The sequence below is a fragment of the Perognathus longimembris genome, chromosome 3 (genome assembly GCF_023159225.1).
Source record: "Perognathus longimembris pacificus isolate PPM17 chromosome 3, ASM2315922v1, whole genome shotgun sequence".
In the NCBI taxonomy this organism is placed as follows: Eukaryota; Metazoa; Chordata; class Mammalia; order Rodentia; family Heteromyidae; genus Perognathus; species Perognathus longimembris.
This window is the reverse complement of record NC_063163.1, coordinates 53,218,315-53,240,384: the sequence shown is the minus strand read 5'-3', so window position 1 is coordinate 53,240,384 and position 22,070 is coordinate 53,218,315. Positions and strand designations below refer to the sequence as shown.

Below are 22,070 nucleotides of genomic sequence, written 5' to 3'. Positions count from 1 at the left end.
CTTTGGGTGTTCTCACTTGGCTTTTTGTTCATAACTAGTGCTCTACCTCTTGATCCACCCTCCAGTCTAGTATTTTGTTGGTTATAAGAGCCTCATAGATTTGTCTGCATGGGCTGGCTTTGGACTTTGATTTTCAGATATCTTTTTCCTGAGTAGTGAGGATTGTAAATGTGAACCACCAGTACCATGCTTGTGTGAGTTATTTTTGAGATAGGATCTTCTTTATGTCCATGTTGGCCTGGACTGTGATTCTCTTATTTGTGCTTCCTTGATGCACTAGAATGAAAGGGACAGGCCACCATCTCCAACCATTGTGTTCTCACTTGACAAGTGTGCTACAGTAGTGAGCCCAGTCATGGGATGAGATGGAGTCTCATGAAGTTCTTTTTTTAAAAAAAAATCCAAGCTGGGGTTGGGAATATGGCCTAGTGGCAAGAGTGCTTGCCTCCTACACATGAAGCTGTTGGTTCGATTCCCCAGTACCACATATATGGAAAACGGCCAGAAGGGGCGCTGTGGCTCAGGTGGCAGAGTGCTAGCCTTGAGCGGGAAGAAGCCAGGGATGGTGCTCAGGCCCTGAGTCCAAGGCCCAGGACTGGCCAAAAAAAAAAAAAAAAAAAAATCCAAGCTGGTTGAGATGCCCTCATCTTCACTTCCTAAGTAGCTAAGATTACAGATTTGAGTCACCACACTTGGTTATTTTTTTTTAATTTTGTTTTTTTGGCCAGTCCTGGGCCTTGGACTCAGGGCCTAAGCACTGTCCCTGGCTTCTTCCCGCTCAAGGCTAGCACTCTGCCACTTGAGCCACAGCGCCGCTTCTGGCCCTTTTCTGTATATGTGGTGCTGGGGAATCGAACCTAGGGCCTCGGGTATCCGAGGCAGGCACTCTTGCCACTAGGCTATATCCCCAGCCCCACACTTGGTTATTTTTGAGACAGTATCTTGCCTTTTGCTCAATCTCTTCTGGATTATATATCCTCTTTATATTCTGTAGCTGGGATGATGAGTGTGCACTACAACACCCTTTTCTGATCTCTCAATTTTCTTTTTTTCTTTTGCTGTGCTGGCTTAGAAACATGATTCTTCTGATCTCAGCCTCCTCTGTAGCTGAGATGACAAGCACATGCCACCATGTCCAGCTGTTTGTTTAGGTAGGATCTTAGGGATTTATTTATTGCCTGGACTGGCCTTGCATACTCTGGTCCTCCTGATCTCAATTCCTCTAATAGTTAAGATTATAAACATGAGCTACCTATACCTGACCATCTCTTAGTTTAGATGCTGTTTCATTTAAGATTTTATTTTCTGAAATTAGTATCATTGTTTTGATTTTAATTCTGTTTTGCTTCTTGAAATTGAGAGTTCATATTTTGTGATACTTTTTGTAGGTATTTGGACTCTTGCCTATTACTCTCATGAGTCATAGGTTGCTGTTAAATATTGATAATTTCTTCTGACCGCTCTTCCTCATTTTTCCAATTCTAATAGTTTTTGTCTGCTAATGAATTTGTTTATTGATGTTTTAATTTCAGTTTTTGGGTTTTTTTTTTCCAGTTTGTAGTTCCTTTCCATTTGTTTAGCTACTTATATATATTTTTTCCTGTAGCCATTTCTAAGAATAGTCCCTTAGCCTTGAACTGGTGGCTCATGCCTGTAATCTTACCTACTCTGGAGGTTGAGATATGAGGATCAAAGTTGGAAGCCATCCCAGGCAGGAATGTTCATGAGACACGAGACTCTAATCTGTTTAACCATGAGAAAACCAGAAGTGAAGCTGTGGCTCAAAATGGTAGAGCACCAGCCTTGGGCAAAAGAGCTCAGGGACAGTGCCCAGGGCCTGGGTTCAAGCTCCATGACCCAACAGTTAATGAAAGAATTGTCTCCTGTTGCTTTAAGATTACAAGTGGAGTAGTTTTATGATCTCTGATTGCTTTAACATCTGAAGAATTCTGAATCTGTTTATGTGTTTGGTATTTCTGCTGTTTCTTACATTTTGTTTTCTTAGGTGCTTGGGCTTGGTACTGTTCTGTGTACTGGGGTTTTTGAAGATGCCCTTCTCTACGAAGGATTTGGGCTTATTTCACTTGGGTTTTTAGGAATGGTACCAATTTTGGGGAGAGGGGTGTCACTGGTTTATATTTTGAGTTGTCAGGCCTGGGTGAGTCATGTGAGCATCTGTAAATTTGCAAAGACCATGGCCAGAACTAATTAGCTCTTATTGCTTGGTGTCTATTGAAAGAATATGTCCCAGCCATCCCAGGGGACCCCATTTGTTGTTTATTAATAACTGGGAAGGTTACCAGGCCGAGAGTATGGGCAGAGGTTATTTCTTCTGGAGCTACTTCCTGTTGTAAAGGGGTGGGCAAAGCAGTCAGGGGTCCCTGATTCATGGTTTGTCCAGGTACCATCCAAGAAGTGTTTGCTTGACAGTTTGGTTGGTAAAGATCCTCATAATTTCCATGAGAATAGTTATCCGTGCCAATGGGTGTCATGGTCTCTTCTGGCTACCTCCTGCAGCTTGGGAACATCAAAGAGTCACTGGGGCTGGGGTCTTCAGGATCCAGATCTGCACTGGGCAGAGCAGTGTAAGTGAAGCCTCCAGTTGCCTGTAGTAGTAACAGGATGGCCTTGAACTGCAAGTTCCCAGGTGGCATTCTGGGTGAGGGATGTTATCCTGTTAAAAGAGACTTCTGAAAAGTCAGGCAAAAGGCTGACGAGTTCATAGGACCACTTAACATGAATGATATGAGAGAACACACCCTGGCCACAAGCCAGAAAAGTTCCATTTGGAGCATAAAGCCAATTGTGGCCCATTACAAGGAAGGAGGAATAACTAGACTGGGGACAGGAAGGGAGTGTTTAGGGTTTTTTTTTTTTTTTTTTTTGGCAACTGGATAGTGGACTGGTTGGGAGTAACCAGTCAGAGGATAATACAAATAGTAAGTAGCAAAGGCAAGAATGCAAGTTCCTGTCCAGATGGAAAGTAGACAGATATGGACAATAGGTGGGTAAGCAACTATTCCTCTTGATCTCCCGGCTCTGATTAATTTTGAAAGGGCAAGTTTAAAGTGACTCCATTTAGGATGTGACTTCATCTCCTCTTACTCCTCTCAAGGTTCCTTGTTGTCAGGACTGACCTCCTCCCGAAGGTCTAGGTGCTCATTGCTTAGATAGCTTGTCCCAGTTGGCATTCATGGGGTTTGAACTCAAGGCCTGGGCACTGTCCCTGAGCACTTCTGCTCGAGGCTAGTGCTCTACTACTTGAGCCACAGTGCCGCTTCCAGCATTTGGCTAGTTACTATGATATGAGCCTCTTGAGCTGTGCTACCAGTTTGGCTCTTTGCTGGTTAGTTGGGAGATGGAGTTTCAGAGGGATTTTTTCCTGCCCAGCTGACTTCGAATTGAAATCAAAGGACTCTTGGCCACAAAAGCCCCTTTTTTTCAGTTAAAGCAACAAGGAGACCAATAGGATTAGAGCTTACCTGTAACTTGTTGAGAATTGACCAACAAATACTTGTCAGTGTTCTGCAATGACAAAACTCAGTAGCTATGGTAGGTGTCTTCAAATAACAACTGATTAGCAGTTTAGAGTCCCTTGGGCTATTTAACTGCAAAATAGCATAAAAACCAAATCATATAATTTCTTTGCATATATACCCCTTGTTGTCCAACTGTGGGGATTAACACTACTGGCAGGTGGTAGAGAACCCAAGCGAATAATAATCAAGAGGGCAAAGGGACAGGACGATGTAAAAGTAAAAGTCTCAGCTTCAGTGGATCCGAAGTGGCTTGTGTCTTCCATCCCAAATCAGCAGGCTTAGTTTAGTCATGTGTGATGGAGACAGGCAGGAAAGATGGGTTGGATCTGGGTGAGGCTGTAGTAACATCTCTCAGAGTCCCTTTGATGGATTGTCACACCTCCTGCTGGGTTGCCTGCAAATTTCTACACAGATTGATTAAAGACATTTGAAATCTCCCAGTATTCCCTGGTTGCTCTAGAAGGCTTGGGCCTGTAACCATCTCTTGCAAGTACAGTCTAAAATTCACAGTTGATCCTCGTGTTCAAACCTTTTCCCAGTCAGAAAATCCACACAGACTGAAGGCCAACAACCAAGTCTGTGCTCTGCAGCAGCCACAACAGTTTCTGAGACATAGAGGGGGAAGACACCAATGCTATCCCAATGCAAACTTGTGGCCACCAAATACAACTCTGATGCTTTTTTTTTTTTTTTTTTGGGCCAGTCCTTGGGCCTTGAACTCAGGGCCTGAGCACTGTCCCTGGCTTCTTTTTGCTCAAGGCTAGCATTCTGCCACTTGAGCCACAGCACCACTTCTGGCCATTTTCTGTATATGTGGTGCTGGGGAATCGAACCCAGGGCCTCATGTATACAAGGCAAGCACTCTTGCCACTAGGCCATATCCCCAGCCTCTGATGCTTTTAAACCTTGGAGTAAGAGTCACAGATATGTGTCTTAACTTACTGCACATTTGAAGTCTCGGCTTCATGACAGGCTTGCTCTAAACCCAACTCTAATCTTGGACGTATACACAGTTCTGAGTCTTTGAGAACTGAGTGACTTGAGGCGGGCAGAGCCAGGGCAGGAGCACTCTAGGCCTGTCAAAATCTTCACAGGAACACCACCAGTGATTCCCAGATATGGCTAGGCTGGACAGGTACGGGGAGACACCCGTGCTGATGCTGTGAAATGCACTTCATTTGTACCCTGAGCAGTCTCCCATGAAAGAGAGACAGAATAGGGCATCACTATTAGTGAAACCAGGCAGTTTGAGAACAGACTGTGGAGGCAGCTTCCTATAGCCACGGACTGCCACAGTCCACGCAGCTAGCACACATGTACTAACTGCATCCTATAAAGAATAACACGCTGGATTTACATCAGTGTACTTATACCATGAGTTGCATATTTGAACCTTTTGGAGTTTTTCTTAGACACATTTGCTTGCACCCAAACATGATCAGTTTGGGTTTAAAATCTTTTTTCTTTTGGGCTTGGAGTCAGGATTGCCTCCAGGCTGTTTACTGTGACTCCACCCGTAGGCTGCAAGGATCAGTTTAACAGAAGACTTAAGTTATAGTGGTAGTCAAAAGTAAGTAATTTTGAAACCATGATGCCAGTTTTTACATATTTTACTCATAGACACTTGTGCACAAGCTTTGGGGCGCACTTAGATTTTTTTTTTTAATTGACCATGTAAGTTTTCTGGAATTCCAGTGACAATTCCAGTGGCAAAATGACATTATTTTGCCCATATTTTAGAACCACGTGGTCAGTTAGAAAACAAAAACTTTCCCAGCAAACAAAAATTTTCACAGATTATACGGTGAGGAAATGGAGAAGCCACATTTTGAGAAACCAATTCAGCTCCAATGGGGAGCTGAAGTGAGATGCTGTGACCAGAGAAGGTCCAGGAGATGGGAGACTGGACACAACAGAACACAGACACATGGCATGGCGTAATGGCAGCAGAACTGGTCAGAACCTTAATAGGGTCACAGCAAGACACCTTCACCTTTGAATATTTGAATTCCAGGGCAGCAATTACAGAGTTCAGGGGGGCAGGGTTACAGAGAGATTGAGTTCCACATCCCCCACCTGCCTCTAGGAATTCAGCAAGCCCATTACCTGGGGGGTGGTGGGACTCCACCTCCTAGAGTTTTTGGAACCTTGATGGAACTTGGCGTTTGTTAAAACCAATTCTGTTGTCCACCACATGGTCAATGCTAGAGAAAACTTAGGATTTAGCCAACAACAAGCAGAATTTAACAGAATCTCCAAGCTTTACAAACATCAGTAACAAGAACAAAAAACCTTCCTTTGGTTCTTTCAAAGCAGATGTTAAACATTGGTACCTTTGGAAGCTGGTACCAGCCCATCCTATATCACAGGCAGGCAAGGCAGGCAGGCAGAGTTTAGAGAGAGGTGGAAAGAGAAAGAGAGAATTCCATCTTCCTGAGCCTTCATAGAAGTTATGTACATCCTGTAAAATATCAGGGGTCCAGTGTTCCATGAAGGGGCCACATAAGAGTTCCAAATTGGGGGCCAACTTTGATTGCATGAGGCTTAAGATTGGGCTCAAACTTGAGCAGCTTTCCTGAAGCATTTTAGACTGTCCCCCACTTGATGAGTGACCAGCGGAGCCGAACTAGAGCTACCCACCAGCGACCCAGTGGGGCTCTGTTCAGGTGACTCCAAAATGGAGTCGACTGTGAGGGAATAAATTGGAGTCGTCACCCATAATTGCTGATTTCCTTGACCTAGTCTGGTGGCTTATGGTTCACTGGAGTGGGGCTCAGAACTTGGTGCCAAGATTTTGGTCATTGTGGCCCGGTGGCCTTACGGAAAATTGGATCCAAGCCCCCGGCTAATGGTCACTCACCTTGGATGGATGTTCAGATCCATCATTGTTGTGGTGGATGAAAGTAGAGCGCTGTCAGGAGAAAGTTACCTCGGTAGTCCTCCGGGGTGGGCTTAGGACAGCAGAATAAGTCCCAGGGGCAGCTTGGACCCCCCAGAAATGGGGGAGCAAATTCACCGGGGAACCTATCCTGGGTTCAGCACCAATGAAAGGATATGTCCCAGCCATCCCAGGGGACCGTGGGGAGATAGTCACAGACAGGAGAAGGCTTATAAGGAGGTTTATTAGTGGGGCCACATTTCCCATGGGAGAGGGAGCAGTGTGGCAGCTGGCTGGCTTCTGCAACCCGGTGGTAGCTTACTTATATAGCTCTGGGGCCAAAGGGGAAGTAAGTAGGTCTGAATGGTGAGTGAGAGTGGCCCATTATAGCTCTAGGGCAGGAAGTTTAGGTATGGGTGTATCTGGGGGTTAATGGGAGGACCTGAGGCAGAGGAAATGCTAACATCCATTAGGACTGCCCTGTTTACAACCAAAGTAGCCTTCCTTACTGTTCTCTGTGGGTGTAGGGAAAGGCCAAAAGGTTGATTTCTTAATTTAGTCTACTATTTTGTAGGTGCATCCTTTTTAGGGGTGAGTTATATAATCCCACATTGTCAGGAGAATATTATTTTACTTTCTTCCTTGATAGGTATAGGTACTTTTCGTCATATGAGATCACCAAACTCAATCCTATTTTTTTAAATCAGCATTGATAAATGTCCTCAGAGCATAAGTGAATATCAACCCAAATGTGTCATTTGCTTCTTCAGGTGGTTCCTGTTAGATTTTGGTTGTTGTAGCTTTTGGTACTTTAAAAAATAATCTGATTTGGATATTTTCTCTTGTGTTTGTGTGGCCTGTGTTCAAGTTTTATTTATTGATTGTTCTGTTAAAAGTCAGTGCAAATATCTATTGGAAATAAAAATACTCCAGTCAGTGATTATTATAGATCCATGAATTAGTATAAATTATGTAGTTATAAATGGTTTCTGGGGGCAAGTTACTTTTTATGTTTACTTCTGTTTATTATAGATGCTGTTTGTACCAATACGTTGTTTGCCTGTAATTTCTTGTAGGGGTAAAAATACTTCCATCATGGCTCATTCAAAGACGAGGACCAATGATGGAAAGATTACTTATCCTCCTGGGGTCAAGGAAATCTCAGATAAAATATCTAAAGAGGAAATGGTGAGACGGTTAAAGGTAAGTCATAAGTTGAATACTTGTTTTGGACTTCTGTTTATTGTGTAGGGTTTTAATGCGAATCATTTAAGCCTTTATTTTCTTAGGGCAAGGCAGATGGCTGACAAAGATTCTAAGGGAAGAGAGTAGGTAAAAAAATAAGAGGGGGGCGTAGGAATGTGGCTTATAGAGGTAGAGTGCTTGCACGAAGCTCTGGGTTCAATTCCCCATAACTACATAAACAAAAAAAGCCAGTAGTGGTGCTGTCTGACCTTTTGTTTGCTCAAGGCTAGCACTCTTACCACTTTTAGCCACAGTGCCACTTCTGGTTTTCTAGTGGTCAATTGGAGGTAGGAGTCTCACGAACTTTCCTTCCTGGGCTGGCTTCAAACTGCAACCCTCAGATCTCAGCATCCTAAATAGCTAGGATTACAGGTGTGAACCATCAGTGCCCTGCTTGTTATTACTTTTTTGTATGTACCATTGTCTATATCAAAATATACAAATATTTATCAAATATATACAAACATTTATCAGGTATATACAAATATTGTCAAAATGTATGTCCTATAAATTATAAAATTTGCTAATATATAGGATGACATTGTTTATATAATTCTAAATTTTCCTGTAACATTTCAGTCAGAAATGTATGTTACCTCCCATTTTGTGAATAGATTCTAAGGAAAGAAAATAGTTGAACATATCTTGCTCTTTTCCCCCTTGTTCCTTTGTTTAATAAACATCTAGGTCATCACAGCATAATCTTGTTTTGTTTTGTTTTTGCCAGTCCTGAGGCTGAGACTTAGGGCCTGCCCTGAGCACTGTCCCTAGCACTCTACCACTTGAGTCACAGCGCCACTTCTGGCTTTTCTGTTTATGTGGTGCTAAGGTATTGAACCCAGGGCTTCATGCATGCAAGGCAAGCACTCTCCCGCTAAGCATATCCCCACCCCCCACAGCATAATCTTAAAAGTACTAAAATTGAAAAGTTAATATAACATTTCTAATGCTATACCCTTTACCCATTGAGCCAGGCTGGAAGGATTGGTTGACTGTTGATGTCTGTGGTAATAGAACTGAGGGACTGCTCTGTGGGCAGTGTTTTTTTTCCTCTCATTGCTGCTCTGAGGATCTACAAAATTGAAGCATCCACAAGTGGAAATGCTTGTGGTATAAAAGACCAAGACAGACTTGTTACTTTGGCTGCCCTGTTTGTTGATTAGTATTTGTAGCACCACCTAGTGGGTGCTTTCCATTGGAGCTGCATTTACATGTCAGTCAGTTCTTTGTCAAGCTAGGTAATTTTGTTAAGTCTCATTTGAAGTAAAAACAGTACAGGTGGCAGTCATCATTGTTTTAACTTGTACTGAAATTAGATGAAGACCTACACAGAATTTATACTGTATTGTTCTTAACCATTTTGATTTCATATAACTTCAATATGAGAAAGGTTGTGTTTCTTGTAGCTTCCTTCAGCTTAGCACATACATGCCATTGAAATGAGGAAATATTTATATCATAAACTTTGTTAGGTGCTTTTATAGTCAGGGTAACTGAACGATATATCTTTCACATTCATTTATATGTATTCTTTTTTAGGTGAATGTATAGAATCATATGACATGTTTTAATGGCTAGGATGGAAAACTAAGATGTCACACTAGGTTTTTCTCTAGATATGATTTTTTTCCTTAATGATAAGTGTAGAAATATTACTAAAAAGTGCTATTTTTGAGAAAGATATCCTTTTAGTTTTTAGTTCATTTGTACAAATGAGGCTAGAAGTTCAAACAATAACCACTGAAATTCTTCCAATAACGACCATTGGATAATGTTAACCATCAAATTTAAAAATTAGTAAGTACATATATGGCAAATGAAAAATATTTGTTTTTCAAATTAAATTAAGTTTTTTGAGACAAGGGTCTTGTTATATAGGCTAAGCTGGCTTTGGATTCATGATCCTTCTTCCTTAGTTCCCAAGTGCTGGGATAATAGGCCTGAGACCCCTTGGGCTAAGCTTGAAAATAATGTATTTTTTCTGTGGAAAAGCCAAAATATATTTAAAATGCTTCTTTGTATTAATGTGATCTTTATTTTGAAGGACTACATTTTTATATGGAGCCTTTCTCTATTTGATTATTTTTGTTTTTGTGTAGATGGTTGTGAAAACCTTCATGGACATGGACCAGGACTCTGAAGAAGAAAAAGAGCTTTATCTAAATTTAGCTTTACATCTTGCTTCAGATTTTTTCCTTAAGCATCCTGATAAGGATGTTCGTTTACTAGTAGCCTGCTGCCTTGCTGATATTTTCAGGATTTATGCTCCAGAGGCTCCTTACACATCTCCTGATAAACTAAAGGCAAGTACTGATTTATAGAACTAAAATGGGGTTAAAAGTTTTAAAATTGTTTCTTTGGATTTTTTATATTAGCTGTAGCAATCTTTTCTTTAGAACTTACTTTTGAATGGTAATTTCTAATTTTCAGGATAAGTACATTTAATATTAGGTCATCATTATCAGCTCTGTTTCTGTATCAGTTTGAGTCATTTTCTTTTCCTTTTGAAAATCTTTATTAAAGACCATGGTTGTCATTAGAAGATAGTATCTAGAAAGACCTGGATTAGAGCTATACAAAAAAATACCAAATGATTATAAGACAATGTAGAATTTTTAAAGCAAAGAAAAACAACTTCCTTTAAAGATAATTGTGGTACCCAGGGGTTAGAGAATGACTATCCCTAGGAAGATTAAACACAGAGTGAAAAGGGGCAGACAATTTGTTTTTGTTTAACAAATGATGATGCTAGTTATTTGTTAGAAATTTTGTTTACACTGTGGCAAAGGGAGAACAGTCATGGATCTTGAGGAACCTATTCATTTGATTATGTCTGCCAGAATTCAACTATGGAAGGCCCAGAATGGTTTTGGGATGCTTGTCTTAAATTCAGATTGGTTAAAGAATCTCAAGACTAGGGAAGTAGGGGCAATACTTGACATTTAGAAGTTGAATTGTAACATCTGTGAATGGTCAAAGACATGAGGCAGTTGTATATTTTAGATGAATAGCTTGATTGCTGATAGTTACCCACTAATTTGAAGATAGTTAAGTGGCTTTTAGGAATGATTATATTTGTTTAGTGTAGACTGTGGTTCTTTCTGTTGGCATTCTTGTGAAGAGAATAGATTGCTATTATACAACTCTCAAGGCTTTGGGGGTAATGGAAAGTCCTTTCAAAAGATTAAGTGCAGATTATGTATGTATGTATGTTTGTATGTATGTTTGTTTGTATGGTTTTTTTTTTGGTTGTTGTTGGTTGTGGAACTTGAACTCAGGGCCTGGGTGCTATCCCTGAGCTTTTTCCACTCAAAGCTAGAGTTCTACCACTTTGAGCCACAGTGCCACTTCTGTTTTTTCTGGTGGTTAATTAGAGATAAGAATCTCACAGACTTTCCTGCTCCCGCTGGCTTTGAACCGTGATCCTCAGATCTGTGCCTCCTGAGTAGCTAGAATTACAAGGGTGAGCTACCAGCACCTGGCTAGATCTGTATTTATATCAGGACAATTTATTGAGTATTGAGGAGCTGAGATCCAATTACTATCCTCGATTATTTGCTAGCTAAATGTTTACTTTTTAAGTTATTGTTTGCTCTTTTTACATAAAGCCTTTTTTTCCTGGCCATTTACTTAATTTTTTTCTTAAAGAAAATGTTTTATAGTTATGGATAATTTTCACTGTCTTTTGATTAGCATCAAGTTCTGCTGTGGTGTTATATGTATTAGAAATGATCTAATCTATATATGTATTAGAAATTATCTACTTTTTCTGCTATCAGTTTGTTTTTCTGTCATCAACAAACCCTCCTGGCTTACTGGAGAGGTTATAAATGAGTTTACCATTGTCTTTCCATCTCCAGATAGAATCAGTGTGCTATATTTGCTCTTGTACAATCTAAGAAGGCATCATTCAAGGTTATATTACACAGTATTACTATGAAAGCAAACATTTTCCTTTTTTCAATATGAAATTTTCATTATCTTTAGATAGTTATACAAAGGAGTTTCAATTCGCATGCCAATATGAGTTCAATGTATCTTGATTATTGTCACCGTGCTCATCATTCTCCCCCTTATTTATCCCAGCCCCACTTACCTCCTGAAGTTACCTGGTTCCATTTTCACATATGTACATTGATTATTATGGTTGTATTCACCCACCATTTTTCTTTCCATTTCTGATACTTCACCTCTGAAGTTCTTCACCCCTTTCAGGGAAGACATGTTTCAGCTTCTTGGTATTCATTATGTTAAACAGTTTGTTAGTTGTTCAAAGGAGTTATAACTGGGAGTCCACCCCTATGTATATCGTACTTTAGTCAGTTTGATTATGTATGAATGAATATGGCTCTGTTTGTGTTTTTCATATATATTTATGATTTAGACCTAACTTCCACATGAGACAAAACAAGCATCCTTTTCTCTCTGAGCTTGATGTATTTTACTTAACATAATTTTCTCTGGGTCCGTCATTCATTTCCCTGCAAATAACATAATATTCTTCTAATAAGTGAATATAATTCCTGATGGATGAATAAAATCTTACTCTGTGTGTGTGTATGTGTATGGGTATATACACACACACTAATTCGTTGGTTGTAGGGCATCTGGTCTGTTTCGATAACTTGGCTATGAGAAGTAGTACAGCAACAAACACGTATATATAGGCGCCTTTATTGTATCCTGATTGTAATCTTTTGGATGAGTGCCCAAGAATATTACTGAATCATAGAGTAGTTCTTTTTTTTTTCTTTTTTTCTCAAGGCTAACACTCTGCCACTTGAGCCACAGCGCCACTTCTGCCTTTTTCTGTGTATGTGGTGCTGAGGAATCAAACTCAGGGCTTCATGCATGCTTAGCAAGCACAGTACCACTGGGTTATATTCCCAGCCCCATAGAGTAGTTCTTTTAGTTTTTTTTTAAAGGAATCTTCATACTGTCTTACATAGTGGCTCAAAGACTATTCTTTTGCTAGCATTTTTCTTTAAAAGCTACTCAGTTATTTGCATATTATATTTTAAAAAATGCATGCTTACTATTGTTTATAAGAGAACATTTTCTCTCATTGATTGCTAACATACTTCCTTTGCAGAAAGTAGCTTTTATAATTTTTTATAAGCCCCCCGCCCCTCTTTTTTTTAAACTTTAAAAACATCTACATTTCTTCTAAAAGTCATTTTTCTGGTAATTTGACTCAAAGCAATACTGAATCTGTCTTTGCTCAGGTACAAAACAGGTAATAAAAATCAAAAGCAATTGATAGGAATAGATTGAGAAAGATAGGGCTGGGAGGAAAGTAATTAATTAGAATGATTAGAAATGATTTTAGAAATCAGATTGTATTTAAAACATTTAATGTATTTAATTTTTATTTAAATTTAAGGTCTATTTAGAGTATTTTTTAAACATCCGATCTCAGAGTACAGTTTCTGGTGTGTTGTCTTGTCACTGTCAATTTTATTTGAAATTTAAAATTTCTTAAGCTCTGTATTTACTATATATATTTATTTACCGTACATTACACTATTTAGGCAAATGATTAGCTCAGTTACTGCAACATTTTTATTCTAGTTTTACAATATTTGACTTGATTTATTTCTTCTATTTTGTGTAACCTTAAGATGAAAGTTGTTTTCTAAGATGTGAATCATGGGCTGGGAATATGGCAAAAAGTGCTTGCCTTGTATACATGAAACCCTGGGTTCGATTCCTCAGCACCACATATATAGAAAAAGCCAGAAGTGGCTCCAGTGGCAGAATGCTAGCCTTGAGCAAAAAGAAACCAGGGACAGTGCTTAGGCCCCGAGTCCAAGCCCCAGCACTGGCATGCATGCATGCATGCATAAATAAATAAATAAATGATGTGAATCGTTTAATTTTTTAATGACAGTAATGTATGTAGTATTTTTCACATCAGATTGTGCTTAAATACTGTTATATCATGCGTGTGTGTGTGTGTGTGTGTGTGTGTGTGTGTGTGTGTGTGTGTTGGTACTGGGGCTTGAACTTAGTGTCTGGGTGCTGTCCCTGAGCCTTTTTGCCCAAGACTGGTGCTCTACCACTTGAGCCATAGCTTCACTTCAGACTTTTTGCTAGTTATTTGGAGATAGAGATCTCCTGGATCTCCTTTTCTTCCCTGGCTGGCTTGGAATTAGAATCCTCAGATCTCAGCCTCCTGAGTAACTACTATTATAGGCCAGAGTCACCGGTGCCCAGCTTTATTTTGTTTGTTTGTTTTGCCAGTCCTGAGGCTTGAACTCAGGGCCTGAGCACTGTTCTTGAGTTTCTTTTTGCACAAGACTAGCACTCTACCACTTGCCACAGCGCCACTTCTGGCTTTTTCTCTATATATGGTGCTGAGGAATTCAACTCAGAGCTTCATGTATATGAGGGGAGCATTTTACCATTAGGCCACATTCCCAGCCTCCCTCCCACCCCCCCACCCCCAGCTTTATTTTCTTAATATAAAGTTTTACTTTGAAAAAAAATATTCACCCAAGCCAAATCTTTTCTTGTTTTTGTTTGTTCAGTTTATTTTTTATATTCAAGTAAGTACTAAATTAGCTTTAGTAGTTTAATGTGTATTTTCATTTACCACTCATAATCTAAATAATGCTTTTCTTTTCTTAAGGATATATTTATGTTTATAACAAGGCAGTTGAAGGGGCTAGAGGATACAAAGAGTCCACAATTCAATAGGTATTTTTATCTACTTGAGGTAAGCAGTATATTATATTTTCAGGTGATGTTTTAAACTTTCTTCTGTGTTGTGTATTTTTAATAATTGAAATACTTACCTTTCCCTTTTTTGACCTCTTATTTTTAGAACATTGCTTGGGTCAAGTCATATAACATATGCTTCGAGTTAGAAGATAGCAATGAAATTTTTACCCAACTATACAGAACATTATTTTCAGTTATAAAGTAAGTTTTTTTTTCTCCAACAAATAACATTCCAAAAAGTAATGATTTTTATCTTACAGGTGATTCTGTGTAAACTGATCATTATGATAAATATTTGAGATCTAGGAATTATAACTTAATTCAAATATTTATTTGTATAGATGTTTTTAAAATTAATAGAAGTCAGTTTTATATTAAAAAATTACTGATTGAAAGCCAAATTTAGGTCTTTGGACAGTATTATTCTGGATATAAGTTATATTGATTCCTTCATATATATTATTCAATTTTTTGTATGTCTAAAATTACTAGAATTCCAAATCAATTAGGCTTTTTCAATTTAAAACAAAATTGAAATTACATCTTATTTAATCACTTTAGTTATGTATTTGGTTAAATTAAGGGAGGTAATACAGGAATATAGTTTAAATATATTTTGGGTATACTATTGTAAGATTTGGGTAAAGAGAAGATCTAAGTCAGTATATATGTTTATCATTTTGCTGTCATTTTAAGAAACTATATTTGTTAGCATCATCTTATTAAATCATGTACATTTCAAATATATTTTATATCAGATATTTATTTTGAATTTCAGTAATGGCCACAATCAGAAAGTTCACATGCACATGGTAGACCTTATGAGCTCTATTATTTGTGAAGGTGATACAGTATCTCAGGAGCTTTTGGATACAGTTTTAGTAAACCTGGTACCTGCCCATAAGGTATGTAGCATTATGTATTAAATTGTGTCTATACCTCACTAATAATTGTTTATACCCAGAATTTGTGCTTATGTTCTAAGTATAATTTTTTTGTTTTTAATCTTAGTTTTAGAGAATCTCTTGATTTAATATGAATACATTTTTAGTGTATATAATGCACATTATGTTTATTCACCATTAATTTAATGAAAAAGAAATAAACGAATAAAATATTACCTAATAAAATATCTGTGAAATAGTTTTGTATAGGATATACTTTAGAGAGTGAGTCAGTAGTGACTTCAATGCTATTACATTACTTTATTTGTTGATAGATGAAACCAGCTAGTGCCTTAACTAAAGTAATGTAGATAGAGTGAAAGAATGAAATGAAAAGGGATGTCTACTAAGTAAGGGACAGTGAATAAGTTGATGAAAATATTTCTTACCGGCATGATGGTAATCAAGATGTGTTTGTATATTTCATTTTTATATGCATTTGTGTTTTGAATTTTTAAAACAAGAGTGTCCTAGATAAGCAGTTGGAAATATACTCACGTGATTTAGAAGGGGTCTGCTTTCAGACAGGGGGCACAGGAATCACTACTATTAGAATGTTTTTATTTAGCATCTTTCTGGCAAGATACCTTACTCTATATTTACATTGATGTAAATAAAATAATGTGAAAGTCATTGAAATGACCTTACAGTACAAAATTTCAAAGCCAAGTGAAAATCAGTAATACTGAAAGGAGGCAGATACTACCATAGTCAGATTAGAGTTGAAAAATTCATATTAAATAAGTGATACACACATATATTAGTGCATTCATATAGATGTATGTATATACATATGCACATCAAAACATATATTCACATGTAATGTTTTTAATGTATACATATATGTACATACACATGTACTAATATATGTATTTATATATGAAATGCACATGTATGCATTAGTATAAATAGCTAATATTGTGAGTGTGTGTGTGTGTTTTATGTATTGGGGTTACATATCAAAGGTATTTAGAGAAGTATGTACAGTTAATCCAAGGAAATCACATACACACAGGTGACAGTGAAAAAATGTGAACAATAAAGCCCAGTATGTTTAACAGTGATTTCACAACAGCAAGTGGATAAAATAGAAGTTCACTTAAAATATTCTAGAATTGGTGGAAAAAAACATGAGTCTATGGACTAGAAGTAAAAGTTTCATTATTTAAAAATAAATGTGTTTTGGCACATGGGGAAAATGGGGCATCACCAAAATAACCTTAAAACATTCAAAATGAAAAAAAAGCCCTAATTGATACAGAAGATAAAGGAAATATATCCTCAATATGTTAAGGTAAAGTAATTAGCTTATAGTTGTGTATTCAGTTTAGATTTAATAAAGACGGTCACTTTCCTCTCTGAAAAAAACTATAATATGAATTCTTTAGAAGTAAATTGAATTTAGGAGTAAATAGTGATGAACTAGAAGTGAACTAAGAACTGATACATAAAAATTGTGGCAGTAATAATTGTAATGATTACTTAAAAGGACATTAGCAAAATAGTTTTAAACCAGTAGTATAAAAATAATACATTAAGATTGAGTGGTTTAATAAGTTGTATTCTAGAAATATTTAGAGCTGCTGACTTTTAATTTTAAATGAAGTATAGTCATCGTAAAAGTTTTAATGAATTCAAGAAAGGGAAGAATTATATTAAGTATAAATGTCCTAAAATTGCCACATAAAATTGTCCTGTTGGGTTAAAGATAATTCAGGTGTTTGATGATAATAAAAGAAATAGCCAAAATGTAATCATAAAAGGCTTGCTGTAAAGACTGATGAAAGACTTGCCATGAAAATATAAACCAAAAGAAAACTGGAGTAGTTTATATTAATTTTAGACATAGTAGTTTTTACTGGATGAAGAAGGGCTTCATATAACAAATAAATGGCTCAATTCTTGTAGGAACATGTCTGAATGTCTCTTGATAGGACTGGGAATGTGGCTTAGCCTAGCATGAGTGCTTGCCTAGCTTGCATGGAGCCTTGCCCTGGGTTCCATTCCTCAGTACCACATAAACAAAAAAATGGGAAGTTGCACCATGGCTCGAGTGCTAGCCTTTTGCAAAAAGAAGCCAGGGACAGTACTCAGGCCCTGAGTTCAAGCCCCAGGACGTCCCCCCCAAAACAAACAAACAAACAAACAAAAAAAACCAGCAAACAACTCAGACTCAAAATGTATACAGCGTAACTTGAAAGAATCATAAAGGAAAGAAAGTTAATCACAATTTAGTGTATCATTTTAACATGCTCCCAGTGATTATAAATCAAGTTAATAATAATGAGGACTTGAAACACAAAACAACCACCTTAATGGCAAGCATAGTGAATTTGACAGAACAATAAATCATAATAACAACTGTTTGGAAATGACAAAATTTGGGAGATATAGTTTCTGTTTGTGTGTGTGTGTATGTATGTATGTATGTATGTATGTATGTATGTATGTATGTATGCATGCATGCATGCATGCATGCATGTATGTATCTAGTCTTTTTGCCAGTCCTGGGGCTTGAATGCAAGAACTAGCAACTGTTCCTGAGCTTTTTTGCTCAAGGCTAGTTAGTGCTCTATCACTTGAGCCATAGCTCCATTTTGACCTGCATTTTGGTGGTTAATTGGATAATAGTCTCATGAACTTTGCTGCCTGGCCTGGCTTCAAGCTACAGTTTCCAGATCTCAGCCCCCCTGGGAAGCTAGGATTACAAAGGTGAGCCACTGGCACCTGGCTTTCAAATTTCTTTATTTTAATACAGTAGTGTGTGATGGATGACATCCATCATCTTTTAGAAGGCAGAGAATGATTTTGGAGACTGGGTTGTAGCTCAGTGGTAAAGTGCCTAACAAGTATGAGGCTCTGGGTTTGATCTAGCACATATACAGTTGTGCCCCCTCCCCCATGGAAAAAGAAAGGAGGATACATTGTAAAAATGTTGCTTTTACCAAAGAAAAAGATATATATGCAATTTCTAATTAGTATTATAGTAAAGATCTTGAGTTAACAGAATAAAACAAGGCAAATATGAAGTGATTAGAAAGACACAAATACTGCAGTTATTTGCAACTGATACAGTTATACTGAAAAAAAAAATTCCCATAGTATACAGGTAAAAAACTGGCAGAGTTCTATAAATTGCTAGATTTAAGAACTGTATATGTTGGTTAGCATAACCTTAAAAGTTTTTATGGTACTTTAACAAAGACATAAGTACTTAAAGTTAACCAAATATATGTTGAGAATCACAGTTAATTTAAAAGCATAGTAGATTTCATAACATATTGAGAGATTTGTTGTTGGAATTATGATGGTCATTAATCAAATTAGATGACAAATCGATTAAAAAGGATTTCTAATACTTAATCTAAAATTGACATGGAGAAACAAATGATTAATAACCAAGTAATTTTGAAGAATAGAAAAGTGAAAACATTTATTGTAGTCTTTTTATCTGTAATCAAAACGATAATGGACACATGGAAGCAATAGATAATTTACATGAATGCACAGTTATAAAGAGAGTGGATTACTAATCATTGGAGGGAGTAATGGGCGATTTAGCAGTAGTTTAAAGGCTGTTGACTATGTATATGGAAAATAAGATTATTTATAACCTATACAACAATACATTATAATGTGGAATAAATATCTGAATCTGGAGAGCTGATTTTTTTTTTCTTTTGCCAGTCCTGGGGCTTGGACTCAGGGCCTGAGCACTGTCTCTGTCTTCTTTTTTGCTCAAGGCTAGCACCCTACCTCTTGAGCATAGCGTTGTTTCTGGCCTTTTCTGTTTATATGGTGCTGAGGAATCAAATCAGGGCTTCATGCATGCAAGGCAAGTACTCTACCACTAAGCCACATTCCCAGCCCCGGAGCTGATTTTTAAAAATTTCATTTGAAATAAAAAACTTCACTGCTCAAATGAATTCTTCTTTCTTTTTTTGGTTGGTCATGGGGCTTGAACCCTGGGGCTTGGTGATGTCCTTGAGCTCCTCAGCTCAAGGCTAGAGCTCTACAGCACTTTGAGCCACAGGGCCACTTCCTCAAATGAATTCTTAAAGATAGGTAATTCAAGCCATACAAGAAAAGATTGATAGATTTGATTACATTAAGCTAAAAAGCCTCAGTATGAATTAGGGCATCATAAATACTGAAACGACAAATACAGACTGAGATTTGTTTTTACTTATGTGATTGACAAAGGATTAGTTTATGGAACCTTTTTTCCTCCTCTCTTGTAATGAGGAATGACTTTAGGGCCTTTCCCCTGCTCTGCACTCAGTCTATGACTTGAGTTATACTTCTGGGCCTTATGCTTTTAGTTTGTTTTTCAGGAAGGGTTTCTCACTAACTGTTCAGACTGATTTTGAACAGTGATTCTCCTACTTTTACCTCCTAAGTAACTACTTAGTCTATAGTAAGAAATTATAGGACCAAGCAGCCCATCTGAAAAACATAAAATAAAAAGTTCCACAAATATACTCTTCATATGCATAAGGAGTTATGTATAAGACCTGTATAATTTAATATTTTTGAATTCAGGGCTGAGTTAATGATGGTGTAGCATACTGTGTAGCAAAATAGTAAACATCACTTAGAAATGACCAAAAATGTATGAGGTATGCCTAAGAATGTTAACTTAAGGATATTTTTACATTGAATTTTCTGATGCTTTGGTTTTGGACTTCCAAAAACCCAGAACTTTGTGTAATAAATTACAATTACTTTATTTAAAAAAATGAAAGAAAGGATGGGATGGGGTTGGGGCTCATGTGGCAGAGGACTTGCTTTGCGAGCTCAAGGCACTGTGTTCCTAGGCGGGAAAAGGATGTGTGTTTCCTATCTTGTTCTCTGGAATGTGCTTAGTCCTAAGTAGCAACCTCATTTTAGGCCCTCTGTTCTTCTTTTCATTACCAGACTTTCTTAGAATAATAATTTAAAGCATTTTTTCCTCAAATTAAAAAAAAAGTTTTACCGTTTAATTTCTTGTTGGGTGCCTGAGTTGTGCTTGATATGTTTGCATTTTCACAGCTGTCTAAAATGTCTGTTTCCTTATTGCTTCCACATGAAAACCTAGTTTATCTTCTATGTTTGCTCCTTTTGGACCTGGGTTTGTACACAAATGAACTGATTTGAATTTGAGATTAGACTTACCATTTATGATGACTAAGTATTCTTCCTCTTATCTATGTGGTTTTCATTCTGTTATGAACAATATTCTTGCTTGGAAAGGTGTTTGTGAGCTAGTAGGCCAGATTGTCCTAAGAAAAGTGGCATTAATATTTTTTATGGATTGTTTTCTTATTCTTTACTGAAGAATATCCTACTTGATTTCTTTTATGTGTTTTTTCATTCCTTTACTCAAGAGTACAGATAATTTGCTTTTCATAGAAATACAGAAGTATGTATAGTACAGAGAACAGAGTTCAGTGATAGTGTGTGCCTAGTGTGTGTAAGTAAGAATCTGGGTTTGAGTCCCAGCACTGCAAACTAAACAAAGCATCATTAGATATGGGGTGTGTATGTGTGTGTATGTGTGTGTGTGTTGTAATTTACATATTGGTTATGTTTTTCAGAATTTAAACAAGCAAGCATATGATTTGGCAAAAGCTTTACTGAAGAGGACAGCTCAAGCCATTGAGCCATATATTACCAATGTAAGTCTTGTTACTGTTTTTCAGAAATATCAAGCTAAAAATATAGACTATTAGCAGCAAAATTTCAGCAAGTATTACCTACCTCTGATTTAACTAGTAATAGTTTTTTTTTCTGCTCCTTTCTTTAAATTATTCTTGGTTATTTTCTGGAAGGTTAGTTCTCATTTTCTTTGTTCATTCACTCGTTTCTCTCAAATTTTCTAGGAAGTACAATAACTTTTATTTGAGTTGGCAGGGTATGCCATTTATATTATTAGAAATAAAGGCAATAAGATAAAGCATATGGAACTTTTTATTGTCCAGAGAAATTGCTTGCTGCCTGTTGGATATTAAATTGTTACAATAAGAAGAGCCAATGTCCTGACCTAGAATCTGAAAGCAACTGTATCTGGTAGTAGCAATTTGGTAAAAATAAGTTACTTTTCTAACTTTGTAACACAAGTATACAACTTTGAAATGCAAATGCAGATGAGGACAGCATGAAAAGCTGTTATCAGTGGAAGGATTGTAGGATGGGAAATAGATTGTGGTTGGGTGGGGATTTCAGAGTGGGTTGGGCTATTGGGGAGGATTAAGAACGTTGTATACTACTGAAATATATCATTTGTAACTGTGAAAGTGAAACCTGTTGGGGATTTTTTTGTTTGTTTTTTTAAGGGAGAATGAGAGAGGGAGGGAAGTTGATTGTAATACAGTATGGCCTATAACAATGAAATGTCATCCTGTATAACTAATATAAGCTAACAAAAAAAAGTTTGCTATCACTGAGAGAGGAGAGAAAGGTTTGCAATGAAATGAGTCCATTAAGTATTATTCCAGTTCTGCTTATTTATAGCTGACTATCTTCTTCTTTTTTCTTTTTTTTTAGAAGTGTATTTTAGCCTCGACTTTTGCTGGTAATAGCTTTTTCATAATTTATTTTGTCTCCAAAGTTCTGTGGAGTTGCACCCCTCCAGGTGGACTCACTCTAGAGAGAGGTACCCCTTGGAACACAAATCTAGGAAACGGTTAAAAGCTTCTGGAATTAGCTGTTTTGTCTTTCTGTCTGCCTTCTGTTTTCAACCACTTCTAAACAAAGGATCTG

General features: G+C 37.3%; 1 protein-coding gene across 8 annotated transcripts in view; it reads left to right on the top strand.

Moving 5' to 3' along the window:
* Pds5b (PDS5 cohesin associated factor B) overlaps positions 1–22,070 on the top strand; it is a 172,095-nt gene that overhangs the window by 45,650 nt on the left and 104,375 nt on the right. For all 8 annotated transcript variants that reach the window (XM_048341535.1, XM_048341534.1, XM_048341533.1 and 5 more), the window contains exons 2-7: positions 7,494–7,620; positions 9,762–9,965; positions 14,294–14,380; positions 14,489–14,586; positions 15,164–15,290; positions 20,906–20,986. In XM_048341535.1, the coding sequence (XP_048197492.1) occupies positions 7,513–7,620; positions 9,762–9,965; positions 14,294–14,380; positions 14,489–14,586; positions 15,164–15,290; positions 20,906–20,986 (705 nt within the window). In that variant the 5' untranslated portion in view covers positions 7,494–7,512. The remainder of the gene's footprint in view (positions 1–7,493; positions 7,621–9,761; positions 9,966–14,293; positions 14,381–14,488; positions 14,587–15,163; positions 15,291–20,905; positions 20,987–22,070) is intronic.